The sequence below is a fragment of the Aythya marila genome, assembly GCF_965140915.1.
Source record: "Aythya marila genome assembly, chromosome: 8".
Taxonomy (NCBI): Eukaryota; Metazoa; Chordata; class Aves; order Anseriformes; family Anatidae; genus Aythya; species Aythya marila.
Window position 1 is genome coordinate 16,258,822 of NC_139049.1, and position 15,848 is coordinate 16,274,669.

The following is a 15,848-nucleotide window of genomic DNA, read 5'->3' on the forward strand; positions in this document are numbered from 1 at the left end:
CACAGGGGCAGCTACTCCTGTGTTCACCTATAACAGACATATACTGTGGTATCAAAACCACCAGCTCAGTGGTTCTTGCTGATACCTCATGTCTCTGGTCACCTAATTCCCGAGATAATGTCATGGGAAGCATATTGTTTCATCTAATAACAAATTTCTTTTTCTCTTCCCCTCTTCTTTAGTTTGTTGATACGGATAACTTACTGACCAACCCACAAACCCTGAACCTGATGATAGCAGAGAACAAGACATTGGTGGCACCAATGCTCGAGTCTCGCTCTCTCTATTCTAACTTCTGGTGTGGCATCACCCCCCAGGCAAGTGACCTCATGAATGGTGACAGGTGACAGTGTAAGCTGTGCTTTCAGAGACTCCTGTGCTGTGTCTGTGAAGCAGTGGGCGTAGTTTCTCTTTTGTAGACTTTACCACCTGTGTTTGTAATACAGACTGCTCCCTCTTCTGAAAAATAGCTGCTGTTGCTATGAGGCATGTCATGAGGATAGTGGCGTCACACAGTCATCTAAGCTTGCACCTCTCTCACTGGTGGGATCTAAACCCTGGGTGTGCGTATCTTTGGGAAAGGACCGTACGTTTATGGGGAGTCTGGGAATACAGGTAGAGGGGACGCTGCAGTCTATAACAGTTTTTCACGCTTTGTTTTCTAACATATACGTATGAGCAAAGCAATGCATGTTCTGCATTGGGTGTGCAGACAAGTTTGCCTCCTCGTCTGAGATTCCTCACTTTTAAAAAGCTGTATCTGGAGGAAGCTGAGCTTGATTTGAGTGATGTTATTCCTAACCAAAAGTCTGGGGATGTGATACAATCACACTAATGATGTTAAAAAAAAAAAAAAAAGCCACAATACCCACAATCACACCAATATTTATTTGAGGTGGTTCCATATGTTTGTATAATAGCCTTAAAATTCGTGGTCTTAAAATTCTTGGTACATAATTTTAGACCAGCTTTCCTGTATATTGATGCTAATCTGAGAGGAATATGCTTTTCTCACTACAGATCTCTGTTTTATATAGGCTATTTTTCTCACATGTGAACAAGATTTATGTGGTAGACAAACACCCTTTGCCTTGAATGAAGTGTGTATGTGCTGAAGTGCATATGTAAAGGACAGAAGTGCATTGCTTAGAGTTTTGTGTTACCTTTTCAAGTCACATGTACTACATTACATGAAGTATAAGATAAAAAATGTGTTAGTAGAAATAGCATTCTTTCTTTAAAGACAGAATGAGGTGAAGCTGTCACCTGTAACTTGTTTGTGCAGCGTTGTGGTGGGCTGACTCCAGCTGGCAGGAAAGTCCCCCTCCAGTCACTCCCCCTCAAGGCAGGATGGAGGAGAGAACTGGAAGGGCAAAAGTGAGGGGAATAAAACATGGGTTGAGATACAGACAGTTTTATAAGTGGCAAAGGAAATAAAACAAACGATGCACAAACATTAACTCACCACCAGCAAAACAGTGCCCAGCCAGTCCCTGAGCAATTCTGGATAAACTTTGGAAAATCTCCCTGGGAGATTTTTTCCAAAGCACACGTCGGTGCACTGTCAGCATTGATGCACTGTCAATGTTGGTTTGGTCACCAGTCTAAAACATAGCAGCATATGGGCTTCTGTGGAGAAAATAATCTGCATCTCAGTCAAACCCAGTACAGTCACCTTGTTTATAAAAGGATTTTAGTAAGAGAATCAGTTATACAAAGGGGCAGATCTATCACCACAGTCATTTGAACTTTTTTTTTTTCCCTACTGTTTTCATTTCCAATGTTTTTGACTAAGCTCTAGATGGGCCTTCCAAGACATTGAAGCTGAGATAAGGAATGTAGTTAGTGCTTTTTTTTCTCTCAGCCCACAGGTAAACCTCAATAACGAGATGATTTCTTTGATCTGTTCTCCAGTCAGCTGCCATCATATATTTTGTTATGTTTTGGGGAGATGGGATCTGTGTATCTCCTAACCTAGCGAGAATTTTTTCTGCTCATGTTTGCCCTGGAAAGTTTCAGGATTTGCATTTTCCTTCCATCCCCAGATTTTGTCTTTCTTTCATTGTAAATACAATAGACAAATGTGCTTAAGCCTGAGCTGCAGATATGTCTTTCAACATCCCTGGGGCATATGAATATGAGTATTTCAGAGGGGCTCCACAGTCCTAACCTTCCCTTCCCTCTTGCTTTATTCTGGAGAGCTAACTGGATACTAATTGTCATTATTGATGGAATGAAGCACACTCCCCTCTTGCAGTTACCTGATGTAAAACATAATTGTTTCTGGTGTTACAAGCAAAGTGAAAACAGAGCAACTGTTCTGTAAATCAGAAAATGGGTTGCTTGTATTGCTTGTACAATACGTAAATCAGCTTTGCTTCACAGACTGAAGTGGATCCCTGCCTGTGTACACCAGCCTCAGCCCTGGCCCCCAGTGTTACCTGTTCAGTAGTAATTTTCCATCAATTAGCATTAGCTAATTGAATTAGCTGCAAAGAGAAGAAAAAAGTAGCAGCAAAAGCATCTTCCAGAATTTGAGGAGAAAAAAGCTGCTCAGATGAAAAGGGAAGTTCCCACTTTCATTCTTATTCTTATTCTTTTAGTTGCTGCTGGCTTGTTTCTGTGCTTGTAGTCCCACATCTTTGCTCTTCTCTCTCAGCCTTGCTCTCCCTGGGGAGCTGGGGAGGGAATAACAGCTGGAACACGCCCTGCAACATGGCCTGCAGCACTGAGCAACAACAAGCCAAACCCAGCTCCGGACAGCTTGATGTTTAGTTGTCATGAAGCTAGCCTTAAGAAAGCACAGCAACAGTGCTGACAAGTTGGAGTCTTTCTTGATTACACATGATTTACAATCAGTAAAAAGCCCTAAAACCCTGTAGAGAGTGATTGGAGGAAGAAAGGTCAGTTTCCAGAATCTTTTACCAGTGGACAGTCTCCAATGTCTGTTAAAGGTTAAGTGTCTTAACCCTTCCTTCGGTGAGAATGCTAGTAAGGTCTGTACCTGCTCAATTTTCAAATCAGGCTGGTTGTATTTGAGACATCTGGTCCTCACAATGTGGTCAGAAGGCTTTTGAAGGGGATACAGGGGACCACAGATGCATAAACAAACAGATGCACCACTCTCCTACACAATACTAGGGTAAAGTGGTTTTGCAGAGATCTGCTTGGCTGCTGTTTCTAGAATCCTCATGGAAAATGTAACGTAGAAATAACATCAACTTACTTTAGTGACTCATCATTTCTGTAAAGACCAGTGTCTACTCTGGATTCAACAGTCAGTTGTGTTCAGATGTCTAATTGGTGCCTTAGGACTTTCTTTCTGAAGGAGTTCTGTGTATTTATTTCCGAAACTGATAGCTTTAGAGGTATTGCACCTGCAAAGCCAGCTGTGAGCTGCACACTATGGGTGATGCACCCATCGGGCTGGAAGGCTAGCAGAGCTTGTGGGTACAGAGAAAGGAGCTGACTGAAGTGCCTCCCCCAGAATGACTCTGTGGGGAGAGCTCAGGAATTGATATTAAACCTGTTTGCCTTGGGATGGAGCAAGCAGGGATTGTTGCACAGCTGATGGAGACACAGGTGTTGTCTTCCCAGAAGTCAAGTAAATATTTTTTGAAGTCATGGTCAGAAATAATTTGTAGGTCCTATTTTGAGAGACTGTGAATGCCCTTTGTGTGTGTTGAACATGGGGGATGCCACACATGCTCAGCAGCCTCCAAGATCAGACCTGAGAGTCTGAGTGCAAAAAAAGGTTTTTGGAGAGCTGGGGTAGAATAGTCACGGGTTTGAAGCTCTATTGCAAGGTGATTTTGCAGTGGAAAGGCTTGGATTTCCATTAACTTCTAAAACACAGGGTCAAGCTTTACCTTCTGAGATGGGAATTGTTTATAAATACTTGACTAAGCCCTTTTCAAATGGGGTATACTTCAAAGTCTGAGAATTGGGCACTGATTCATCCCTGCTGGGAGGGCGTAGGGTGAGAGCTTTTCCTAGGGAGCATCTATGAAACAAATCTCTTGTAACAAGCAGCTTGCTCGTTGTGTTTGCAGGGCTATTATAAAAGGACCCTGGATTATCCCCTGATTCGGGAATGGAAGAGGACAGGCTGTTTTGCTGTCCCAATGATTCATTCCACATTCCTCATTGATTTGAGGAAAGAGGCCTCTACCAAGTTGATGTTCTATCCGCCCCACCAGGACTACACCTGGAGCTTTGATGATATCATGGTCTTTGCCTTCTCCAGTCGCCAAGCAGGTATGTCTGGAACCTTTGCTGGGGAGGGTTCACTAGTAGACATGCAGATCTCTGCTTGGAGTTTAGAGGCTAAAAGCCATGTGTTGACTTCAGTGGTGAGTTTGTACCCTGTTCCTTTGCTCTTTTGAATCTACTCAAGGATAACCAACAAGTGATTGGCGATGCAGTGTCAAGCCACAGCTAGTTTCAGAGGCCATGGGAGTAACTCTTGGGATGGCGACAACGTTTCAGAGTCTAAATATGTGGCATCTGTCCTTGATTTGTGTTGCAGCAAGGCAGTAGTGAACACAGGTGAATGCTGTGAAAGTGGAAGTCTGTTCGTAAGGTATCTAAAGTCACCACTTCAGGAGACTCCTGGACTCTCTTTAGATGTAGCAGTCATTGTGGAAAACAAATTAACAAAAAAACGTAGTTGCTTACCAAGTGCTCATGAGGCCTTGGTTCATGGCAGCTCAGCAGTTGTACATGAGTTGTTGTATTTTTTGTCTTAAAGCAAAGCCAGTGCAACTTTCAGGCTGTGTTGAGAGGAAATCATAGCCAGGCAAGGGTGGGTTAGAGCTGATTTGTGAGCAGTAAAATCTTCGCATAGTTGGCACTGTTCCATCGGTATATGAGGAGAACCAGTCAAGTGCTGAGCTGTCTTGAAACCCTTGAAGCACAGTGGAGAGAGAATGTGCACCACTCTGGCTGATACTGGGGTCTTTGATGGTGGGAGGATGTCAGCTGGACCTGAAATACAGAAGTCCTTTTAGGCTAAGCCACAACCTTGGTGTCCTCATCCCTGTTCAGGAATGGCTGTTGGTGTTAGCAAAGAGCTCCAGGTGTCTCAGAGGAAATGTCTCTCTAAAATGCAAGATGCTACTGCTGCTTGTACTTGTGGTGAGAATGTTAAGTCCCATTTATTCTCGGAGAATGGATCTGATGAGTATTCTGCTTCCAGCAATGTCCTGGGTAGCAGCAGGCCTATATGAAGCAGTGCCAGAGCTGAGGGTTGCTTCTGGAAAGCCTATGTCTTTAAAAGCTATTTGTATTTTTCTTTGCCCTGTTGTGTTGGACGGAAAAAGTTTAAGACTTTATAAGATAAAAGGGGATGAAGAAACTTCAGCAGCACCAGTGAAATGCACTTTGATCCGGAGCTTCATGACTAGTTTTGCTGGCTTGCTGAGGTGAAATAGTATTGTCAGCCCTCTCCCTCATCACAGCATGGGGCTTTAAAGAAGAGAAAAGTTGTTTGAGAGTCAGGACTTCAGTACCTTGGCTTCAGAGAAGTCTGAATAGCAAAGTGGGCTCCTTCAGATCTACCTGCCCTACTTGTTCCCTCTGACAGGTTTCCCAGAGATGCACCATCCAATGAGAGTGGTAACTGCATTGCAGTAGCTCCAGCTGTTTAAGAAATATTTCAGGGATTCAAACCCATCATTTTTTCCTTTGATTCTAGAACATCTTAATTTTTTCCAGTACTGACCCATGACATGAAAGCCAGTGCTTTGGCATTCTGGCCTGTCAGTCTGTTGGCTTTTGTCCTGGGCTGAGTTTTGCACCCTGGATAAAAGGATAACATCCAAGTTCAGAAATGTGCAAAATGTATGGACTGTGAGGCAAATTTCTCTTTGGAGGAATTTCACTTACTTGACTAAAGTCACAGGGATGTTGGGTTTTGTCCAGCCCAACTACTACACTTAACACCACATATCAAAACAGCAGTTTTCAGCAGTGAGTCTATTGCTTGACACAGCTGTTCCATGATGCTCCAGAGAGACTGTCTCACTTTTGCTGAGAGGACGTGGCTCCTAATGGGACTACTGACTTGCAACAAAGCTCAGTGAAGGTGTTTTGTTGAGTGATGGGCCTGCATACTGAGAATAAGAGAGAATAAGAGATCTTTCTCTTCTTCCTGCAAAGGTGTGAGGGGCACAGCCGAGAACAGAGGGAGTTGACACTGTAGAGCTGCTTGCACTTGCAAGATAGCATTTTGTCAGCCATATCTCCTGAGCTTCCTTTCAGCCTCAGGCTCTGAAGACCTAAAGCCATCCAGCAGGAAGGTCCAGTTACAGGGGTGGGGGGGGAAATTTAGGTTGCCTGACTATGGCTGTGGGTTTGGTCACTGCCTCACAAAGGATAATACAAGTATCTGTAGCTTTTCTGTCCCTTGTAGCAGTAGTTATTTTTATTAGAAAAACAGAGCTGGAGAGTGAGTCCTGCTCCCTGTTTTAAGGCAGTTTTACTATTTTGAAGTAGCCTTTATCCCAGAAGGAACAGAAATATTGGTATGAGTCTACACAGATTAACTGTGTTTAAGCCAGCGGAAGATAAGAACAGAGATCAGTGAGCCAGATAAGATTAGTTGATTAGATCAGTGCCAAATCCATTAATGTCAGCAGGTCATACTTTTTTATTCTGCCATTTACCTAAACTACAGCTGACAGCTGAATGTGTTTTGGCAAGTAGTGCAGCCAACGATTTACTTGCAGAACTTAAAATGGTGTAAACATTGGAGTTGTAATGCAGACAGTTCTGCTCTGCTAAAAATACCAGGGATTAAGGGGACCAATACATGAAAGCATCAACACACCAGGTAGTGTCTGCTTTTCATTTATTTTCTAGAGAGAAGGGAGTTTTTGTGCTTGCTTCATTAAATAGGGAAAAAAATGCAGAAAAGCTTCCAGGTTTGAATTTATTTATTTATTTTAAATCTGTTTGTCCAGTTGAATGGACTTTAGCAGCTTTAAGATGGTGGTTAATTAATAAAGGACCTTGCCAGAGCTCAATTCTGATCATGCATTGCTGCGGCATTCCCGATGAAGAAGCTCAGCAGTGAGTGTGTCTCTCCCTTGCAAAGGGCTCTGTTCTAAGAATCATAGAATCGCTAAGGTTAGAAAAGACCTCCAAGATCATCAGCACCATGTCCAACCTTTCCTTAAACACCCCCAGGGACGGTGACTCCACCACCTCCCTGGGCAACCCGTCCCAATGCCTGACTGCTCTTTCTGAGAAGAAATGTCTCCTCATTGCCAACCTGAACCTCCCCTGGCACAACTTGAGGCCATTCCCTCTAGTCCAATCACTAGATAACTGTGAGAAGAGGCCGACCCCCAGCTCCCTACACCTTCCTTTCAGGTACTTGTAGAGAGCAATGAGGTCTCCCCTGAGCCTCCACTTCCCCAGACTAAACAACCCCAGTTCCCTCAGCTGCTCCTCACAGGACTTGTGTTCCAGGCCCTTCTCTGGACACATTCCAGGGCCTCGATGTCCTTCTTGTAGTGAAGGGCCCAAACCTGAACACAGCACTCAAGGTGCGGCCCAACCAGAGATGAGTACAGGGGGACCATTGCCTCAATAGTCCTCCTGGCTGCACTATTCCTGATCCAAGACAGGATGCTGTTGGCCTTCTTGGCCACCTGGGCACACAGCTGGCTCATGTTCAGGCAAGCATGAACCAGCACCCCCAGATCCTTTTCCTGTGCACAGCTTTCCAGCCACTCTGCTCCAAGCCTGTAGCACTGCACAGGGTTATTGTGGCCAAAGTGCAGGACTTGGCACTTAGCCATGTTGAACTTCATCCCCTTGACCTCTGCCCACTGAGCCAACCTGTCCAGGTCCCTCTGCAGGGCCTTCCTACCCTCTGGCAGATCACCATTTAACCCTCAACCTGGCGTCATCTGCAAACTAACTGAGGGTGCACTCAATTCCCTCATCCAAGTCATCAATAAGGATATTAAAGAGGATGGGCCCCAACACTGACAGCTGGGGAACACCACTGGTGACCAGTCATCATCTGGATTTCACTCTCTTTGTTGGATATCTTCAGATTCAGCTCCTTGAGCAAGCATTTGTGAAAGCTTTCAAGTAGAAGGAAGTGACATTATCACTTTTTTGAAAGTATCTTTCCTCCTCACTTGTAACCTCTCTGTAGGATTTTCCTCTCATCTTCAGGCCACTTTAAAAAGTATTTCTGGAGAGGAGAGTACTATTGTGGCAGACTTGACATTTCCAAGATGGTTATCAAACACATTCCTCAAAGTTCTTCGCCAACACAGGTGAAAGTATCTTGGTTTTATATTCTAGCCAAAGCAAGCAGAAGCAGGAAGATATTTGAATGCAAAGCTCAGACTGAAATCCTTGCTAACCTAGTAACAAACCCTGTAGCTATACTGATACCTTGGGCTTGGGCTTTGCAACTTCATCCTGTATGACTCCAGGCAGGGCCTCCTCTCACCACAGAGGGATGGGGTGTCCAATAGGACTACTTCCCTTTCACCTGAGCCCCTTCACCCTGTGCAGGTTTCTAACAAATGCAGCCCTCCTGTGTTTCAACGGGGAGTCTTGCCCACTCATGAGTGGAAATGCCTCCATCCTGAGCTTTGAGGCCTGCATGTTTTCCCTGTCTTTGAGACCTATTTTTGCACTCCTTGTTTGGAGGCTGTTGCTGAGCCCTGGATCTGTACAGGGAGAGAGGCTCCATGCCATGTGTTCGCTGCTGCTTCTCCGTTAGCACATCTGTAGTCGGAAGCCCATTTGACTTCTGTGCCAGCCATTTTATCACTTGAGGCTGGCTTGCTCAGAGGTTGAAAGCCTGTTCCAGTACTCTGCTTCTGGCTCTGGGTCTGTGAGGCAATTGAGTTAGGTGAGGTACCAGGTGTGAGCAGTGCAGTTGTAGTTTTGGGAATGGGGGTTTCTGTGGTACTCTCCAATTTTCTACAGTAGCCCTACAGAGTTTATCAGTCACTGCTGTTGCTAAAGGCCAGTTCTGCCCTCTGCTGTAGAACTGCTTTTATACTGTGAAGGCGACAGCCAGAGGAGACCCTTTCTCTGGTCTAAGATGTGGGTTCCCAGTCTCTCCTAGGAGAAAACTGATTGCAGTTAAAAGCCCTTGCTGTTAGGGAGCAAGTAGAAATTGTTTACATAGGAGAGGCCAGTTGCTGTTATCCGGTACAACAGAAAATGGCACAGTGATTTTTATTGACTCATGAAATATCCCGAGTTGGAAGGGACACATAAGGGTTGTTGAGTCCAACTCCTGGCTCCATGCAGGACCACCCAAAAAACAGACCCTGTGTCTGAGAGCATTGTCCAAACACTCTTTGAACTCCAGCAGGCTCAGTGCCATGACCACTGCCCTGGGGAGCCTGTCCCAGTGCCTGACTGCCCTCTGGGTGCAGAACCTTTCCCTAACTCCCAGCCTGACCCTCCCCTGTCCCAGCTCCATGCTGTTCCCTCGGGTCCTGTCGCTGTCCCCAGAGAGCAGAGCTCAGCGCCTGCCCCTCCGCTCCCCTCGTGAGGGAGCTGCAGGCCGCCATGAGGCCTCCCCTCAGCCTGCTCTACTTTGGGCTGAACAAACCAAGGGGCCTCAGCCGCCCCTCACACGTCTTCCCCTCTAGACCCTTCACCATCTTCATAGCCCTCCTTTGGACACTAATAGCTCCATGTGTTTGTTATGTTGTGGCGCCCAAAGCTGCACCCAGTGCTTGAGGTGAGGCTGCCCCAGGCAGAGCAGAGCAGAGCACCCCTCCCTCAGCCAGATGGCAGGGCCGTGCCTGAGGCACTCCAGGGCACAGTCGGCCCTTTGGCTGCCAGGGCCCACTGCTGGCTCATGATCAGCTCGACACCGACCAGAAACCCCAGATCCCTTTCTGTAGGGCTGCTCTCCTGCCTCGCATCCCCTATCTGTACGTACAGCTGGGGCTGCCCCATCCCAGGTGCAGAATGTTTTTGAATTGTTTGCTGATGAAGAAGAACCTCTTGAGATTGAAGTCCAGGTATAAGTTTGATTATGGCTATATATCAACAGAGCAGTGAAATCTGCTGACAAAAGACCTGACTTTATTTTCTGTTTTTCTGTGACCCTCAGGAATTCAGATGTACATCTGCAACCGTGAGCACTATGGTTTCCTTCCCATGCCCCTGAAATCACATCAGATGCTGCAAGAAGAAGCTGAGAACTTTGTGCACACGTTAATTGAAGCTATGAGTAAGTTGCTGTGCTCTGCTGTGATGGAGCTCCCCAGTTAATGATGGTAGAGCTCTGCTGCCAGTTCCCAGGTCTTCCCCTTGCGAGTCTGGGAGAATTTGCATCCTTACTGTTATCACACAGTTTTGATATACACGTTTTCCAATTTCCACAGCTTTTCTACATAGAGGTGTAATCATGGCTGAGTCAACTCTGTTCACAAAACCCCTCAACTTCCCCATCAATTGCAAAATTGCATCTTTAATGGGGAAAGGATGCTGCAGAACCTCATCTTTATCATGAGGTCTGTTTGGCACATAGGTGCTCCCTTCTGCTGTGCAGTGTGGATGCTTTTTGCTGCACCCACTGCTGCCCTGACTGCACATCCCAGCTCCCGGGGCTTTAGGCCCAGTGATGAAGACATATGCAGATACATTATATCAACTAAGCGCGTGCATCAAGGTGATGGTTGGGATTTCTCCTCTCTTACAGTTGATCGTCCTCCCATTGAACCTTCTCAGTATGTCTCTGTTCCTCCAAAGCACCCTGACAAGATGGGATTTGATGAAGTAAGAATCTTAATTTGCTGTCCTTGTCTTCCCATTCATTACTCAGAGGGCTTGGGTTCTCCAGGTAGCTGAGCTTCCAGATGTTTCTCTTGGAATATATTATCTCTTCACACAATTAGTTCTTTCCCAATTATTCATTTCTTTTCCCTTTTCTTCTAAATCTGACTCTACAGAGCAGCTTGGCAGTCCCTTCATTCTGTGATAAAAAATGGTCCTTTAGGAAAGCTCTCCTGCTCTGAAGTGACGGAGGAGAATGATTTCTGTAACCTGAGAAACACATTATAGAGCCCAGAGCAGCTGAGGGAGACAGGCCTTGAGCAAGGCTCTAGCCCAAGCTGGGTATGTCCTTGAGAGATGAAGATCACTCATGTGGCCACCTTACTGTGGCAGCTGTCCCCCTGTCCTGTTTGATTGCCACATTTTTCTGCTTAAGTAAAAAATATCTAGAAAGATCATTGCTGATGCTGGTAGCACCCCAAGACCTTGCAGAAATTCCTCTCACATCTCTTTCTCTCAATGTGGAGAGAGTAGGCATTGAGGGGAGAGGGCTGGAGAGGGATCTGCTGTGCTAGTGATTAGCTAGTGTCCATGTTTTTCACAGAGCCATAACCCCCTTGTGTATACAGCTGCCAGGGTTGCAGTGGCACCGTGACTGAGGGAGCTGTGGTGATCAGGGGAGCCTTTGTTTTCATGCTTGTTTTGCTACATCTGTTTATATGACTTGTATAGTAAAGTCTGAACTTGATTTGGCTATGTGTGTTTGAGTGCTGTGTTTAGAACACAGCTGGCATAGGTTTTTTCCATGTTGTCCTTTGTGGCTGCACTTTATTTATCCAATTTATTATTTTTGCATTTGTACTGGGCTGGAATTTGATCTGTTTCTTACTGGGATGAGGTTTTGCTCCACAACCTACAAGGCTTCAATTGTACTTGTCTGTCTGTGACTGAAAAATATCCCTGACCCTCTGCAGTTTACCTGCAAGTGAGGCTTCAGTCTTCAGCCCTTCACCAAGGAGTCTGTTTCTTCCAGGCTTGGACTGAGCTCTACCCAGACATCTCTGTTCCAGGTCTTGGCTTTTTGCTAGGCTTTCTACTCTGGCAAGGATAACAGCATTTTCAATGCCTGAAGTAATTACAAAAATGTTCTCTTTACTGTGTCTTTGTACTTCTATAGTGACCCCACTGATAATCCTAAATATGGGCAATTGCATCTTCGTGGAGAGACATGTGGGTCAACATTCTTCTTGAACTGGAGCTGGCAAACAAAATTTTTTTTTGTATTTAATAAAAATCAAAACATCCTTTATCTGTGGAAAATAAAGGCTTGGCTCTAGCTGTCCTTCTCTCATCTTTATTCATCATTGAAGACCAACTTTCACTTGTTTCATAAATGGAAGTTGTTGGACAAAGAACAAGCCTCTAACCTTTCAGCTCAAAACCAAACCTATTTTTTGACAAATTCTAAACAATCTCAAATGAAAACACACCTGTATTTTAATAACGTCTGCTTTTCTTATGGGGCTGCTAGAAAAGAGTGGATCAGGACTTCCTGTTCTTACTCCCTCCCATACCCGGATGCTGATGCCTTTCTCTTCAACCTAGATTTTCATGATCAATCTGAAGCGTCGGAAAGACAGGCGGGATCGGATGCTGCGGACTCTCTATGAACAGGAGATTGCAGTCAAGATAGTGGAGGCTGTGGATGGAAAGTGAGTTTCAGCTGGGGTTGCTGAAGTTTGCAAAACGTGGATTGTGCTTAAGTGCTTTGCACCATCTCCTCAGATACCCTGACCTTCCTTCTGGTGAGGAAGGGTGGGCTGAGGGGGGAGGTGAATGTCACTTTTTATTCACGGGTCTACTGGTCTAAGTGGGGCAGTTCTGCTATTTCTTCCTTCTCTTGACCTCAGTCATTTTACATGAGAGAACCAGAACAGTGTGGTTCAGGTGCAGTTAGGAACCGACATACCATCTACTGGCCTTGAGTCTTGGGTACCCATCTAGACCTCTTAGAAAAATATTCTAAGCCAAGCAACTAACAAGTAAATGGTCCCACAAGAAGTTACTGGCAACATTAAGGGTATGACTTGTCTGTCCTCAGGACGTGCTCTGCCTTGTGGATTTCTCTAACACAGTGTATTAGGGAAACAGTCTGTAAGCAAAAGTGGTTGTGACTTGTCTGATTTCAGCTTCAGCACTGGTAGTCTCAAAGCAGTCAGGTCACAGAAAGTAAGGGTGGCTGGGGTGAAGGTATTCATGGCGGTAGGCATGCTTGAAGGGGAATGCTGCTGGAAGGCTGCAGCTTTCTGTAGACATTTGTCTTCAGACATTTCCAGTGTTCAGTTAGATTTAGAAATGTAAATTAAGATTTTTTTTTTCTTCAGGTTTTTGAGCAAAACAAATACAATAATTCCTCGACAAATGGCTTTTCCCTGAACATCAGCAGCATTTCCTGTGCTGCTTCTGTGTCTGACTTGTAATTGACTTTTTTTTTTTTTTTAATGGTGATAGATACTCTCTTTCCCAGAGCACTGAACACGAGTCAGCTCAAAGCTCTCAGCATTGATATGCTTCCGGGTTACCGTGACCCATATTCCTCCAGGCCACTAACCAGGGGAGAGATCGGCTGCTTCCTTAGTCACTATTACATCTGGAAGGAGGTAAGAAGTTTTTGGGTGCTCAGGGTTGCTGCAGGACAGCACTGTGGGCAGACATAATAGGAAAGTACACAGCTAGTCGTAAGGCAGAGCATCAAATATGGTATAGGTTTCTGGAAGCATAGCATGGAAATGTTTTCCTCAGTTTATAGAGGATCATATACAAAGTTTTTCTTGAATACAGTGCTCAGCTTTCCCTTCTCTGTATTCTATTTGCCAACAGCTTTGAAGAATTTTATCAAAATACAGACCAAAATGCAAATTGCAGACCATCCAATAGCATGCTTGAAGCAAATTTGTTTAGGAGAAAGGCTGGAAGGTTTTGAAGAACAAATGATACTAAAAAACTCCTCTCTTTTTTGTTGTTGTCGTTGTTGTTGTTGTCTTTGCTTCTATATTTGTGCTGAAGCAAGTTCCAATGACTGCTGATTGGCTTTTTCAAGTTGATGTGTTACAATTATTCTTACCAGCAGGGACCTCTGTTACTTGAGCTAGGAGAATCTTCTTTGGGTAGTAAAAGGTGTGTCTTTTGGCTGTCCCTGGTCATCTGGGGAGTGATGTGCGAGAAAACTGGGCTGCACTGGTCAGAGATGCTGCAATTACGTGCCCTGACATCAACAGGGGGCGCTGTGTCAATGAGATGTAGTGGAGGCAGGAAGAAAGGCTTGATAATAAAAGAAGAATTGGGAGTGGCAGTGGTTGTCCAGATTTGACAGTGCGGATTGCACCTACTGGTGCAGGGTCCTATATGGATGTATAAGGAGACAACCCTCTGCACGCACATCTCTGTTTTAGATATAGCACATCTCCACAGGGCAGGGTATTGATCTGAAAAGCCTAGGGCCAGCAGGAGTCATCCTGCCTTGACCTCAGTCGAGCAGGCTGAGCTTTTGGGCTTGAGACTTTCAAATCACCAACAGTCAGATAATAACGGGAGCTTGTACACAGGATGCATTGCATCTATATTCTCTAAGTGGTCAGGGTCAGACTTAGGGTATGCTGGATTGTCCCCCTTCCCGGGCAGCAGGAGGTGGTGGCTCTGGTTGTGCTAGTTGGTAGCTTGTGGTGCAACATCAGATGGAGGGTTTCTCTAGGGGCACCATGTTACTGGTGCTCAGCCTGAAGGATATTTTCAGGCCTGTTTTCACTGGCTCTTGCAGTCTCTCCTGGCTGAGCTATGAATTTGCGAGTAGTTCTCGTGCCTCCCTGCCGGCATGGTCTAGAAGGTACTGCCAGGTCAAGATGGCCCCAGCAATTTCAGGGTGCAAGGAGTGGCCCAAATGGGTTGCTGTGATCACTTCAGTACCCTCTTGTTTCAGGTGGTGAACAGAGAACTGGAGAAGACGCTTGTTATCGAGGATGATGTGCGCTTTGAGCATCAGTTTAAAAGGAAGCTCATGAAGTTGATGGATGACATTGAAGAAGCACAGCTAGATTGGGAGCTTATGTAAGTAACTGGCCCTCAGCCACCTGGGAACTCCTGGGCGCACATACTGTGTCGTGGTAGAGATGCGGGTTAGTGCCAGCCAGAGTTGCTTCTCAGTGGGCTCTTCCCATTAGGAGAGATTTGCCTCCTGGGGCAGGCTGGAGTGACCAAACTGTAATGGGTACTGTCACTGCCCTCTGTGGGCAGTCTGGAGATGCTGCTGGGACAGAGGAGCTGCCACAGCCCTGTCCTGGGGTTTGGGCAGTGGCACCCTAACTCTCTGAGTCTTTCACAGCTGTGCTGCCGACTGGGTTAAGGCACAGCTATGAAAGACTCAGAGAGTCTTTCAAATTCACTCTCAAATTCACAGCTCAGCTGGGAGAGACTGCAAGAGTCAGTGAGAACAGGCCTGAAAATATCCTTCAGGCTGAGCACCAGTAATGCGGTGCCCCTGGAGAAACCCTCCATCTGATGTTGCACCACAAGCTACCAACTAGCACAACCACAGCAACCCAGTCTGACAGTGATGCAGGACAGAAATCTGTGAGCAGGGATTACTTCTTGGATTGATTCTTTGCCCTGTCCTGGTCAAAATAAACAGTTGTGTGGTCGTATTTGTTTCAGATTCACTTCAGCTCAAAATTCTGTTTTCTTTTCACCCTTTCAGATACATTGGACGGAAAAGGATGCAGGTGCAGCAGCCTGAGAAAGCAGTTCCCAATGTCATGAACCTCGTGGAAGCTGATTACTCTTATTGGACCCTGGGGTATGCAATCTCTTTCCAAGGTGCTCAGAAACTAATTGGAGCTGAGCCTTTCAGCAAGATGCTGCCAGTAGATGAGTTTCTGCCGGTCATGTACAACAAGCACCCTGTGTAAGTAGGATGCCTTTGTTGCTCAGTTTGACATGAGCTGGGTCTTGCTGGGTAATCTCAAACCAGTTGGTGATGTGTCTCGCTTCTGTAGCCTGGGTGGTCGGGAACAGGGCTAAGCCTT

At 45.6% G+C, this 15,848-nt stretch overlaps 1 protein-coding gene across 3 annotated transcripts in view; it reads left to right on the forward strand.

Annotated features, from left to right (window-relative positions):
- Nucleotides 1-15,848, forward strand: part of COLGALT2 (collagen beta(1-O)galactosyltransferase 2) — a 57,233-nt gene that overhangs the window by 35,543 nt on the left and 5,842 nt on the right. For all 3 annotated transcript variants that reach the window (XM_082766639.1, XM_082766637.1, XM_082766638.1), the window contains exons 4-11: nucleotides 183-317; nucleotides 4,053-4,257; nucleotides 10,106-10,225; nucleotides 10,697-10,773; nucleotides 12,376-12,482; nucleotides 13,298-13,430; nucleotides 14,747-14,874; nucleotides 15,521-15,727. In XM_082766639.1, the coding sequence (XP_082622765.1) occupies nucleotides 183-317; nucleotides 4,053-4,257; nucleotides 10,106-10,225; nucleotides 10,697-10,773; nucleotides 12,376-12,482; nucleotides 13,298-13,430; nucleotides 14,747-14,874; nucleotides 15,521-15,727 (1,112 nt within the window). The remainder of the gene's footprint in view (nucleotides 1-182; nucleotides 318-4,052; nucleotides 4,258-10,105; nucleotides 10,226-10,696; nucleotides 10,774-12,375; nucleotides 12,483-13,297; nucleotides 13,431-14,746; nucleotides 14,875-15,520; nucleotides 15,728-15,848) is intronic.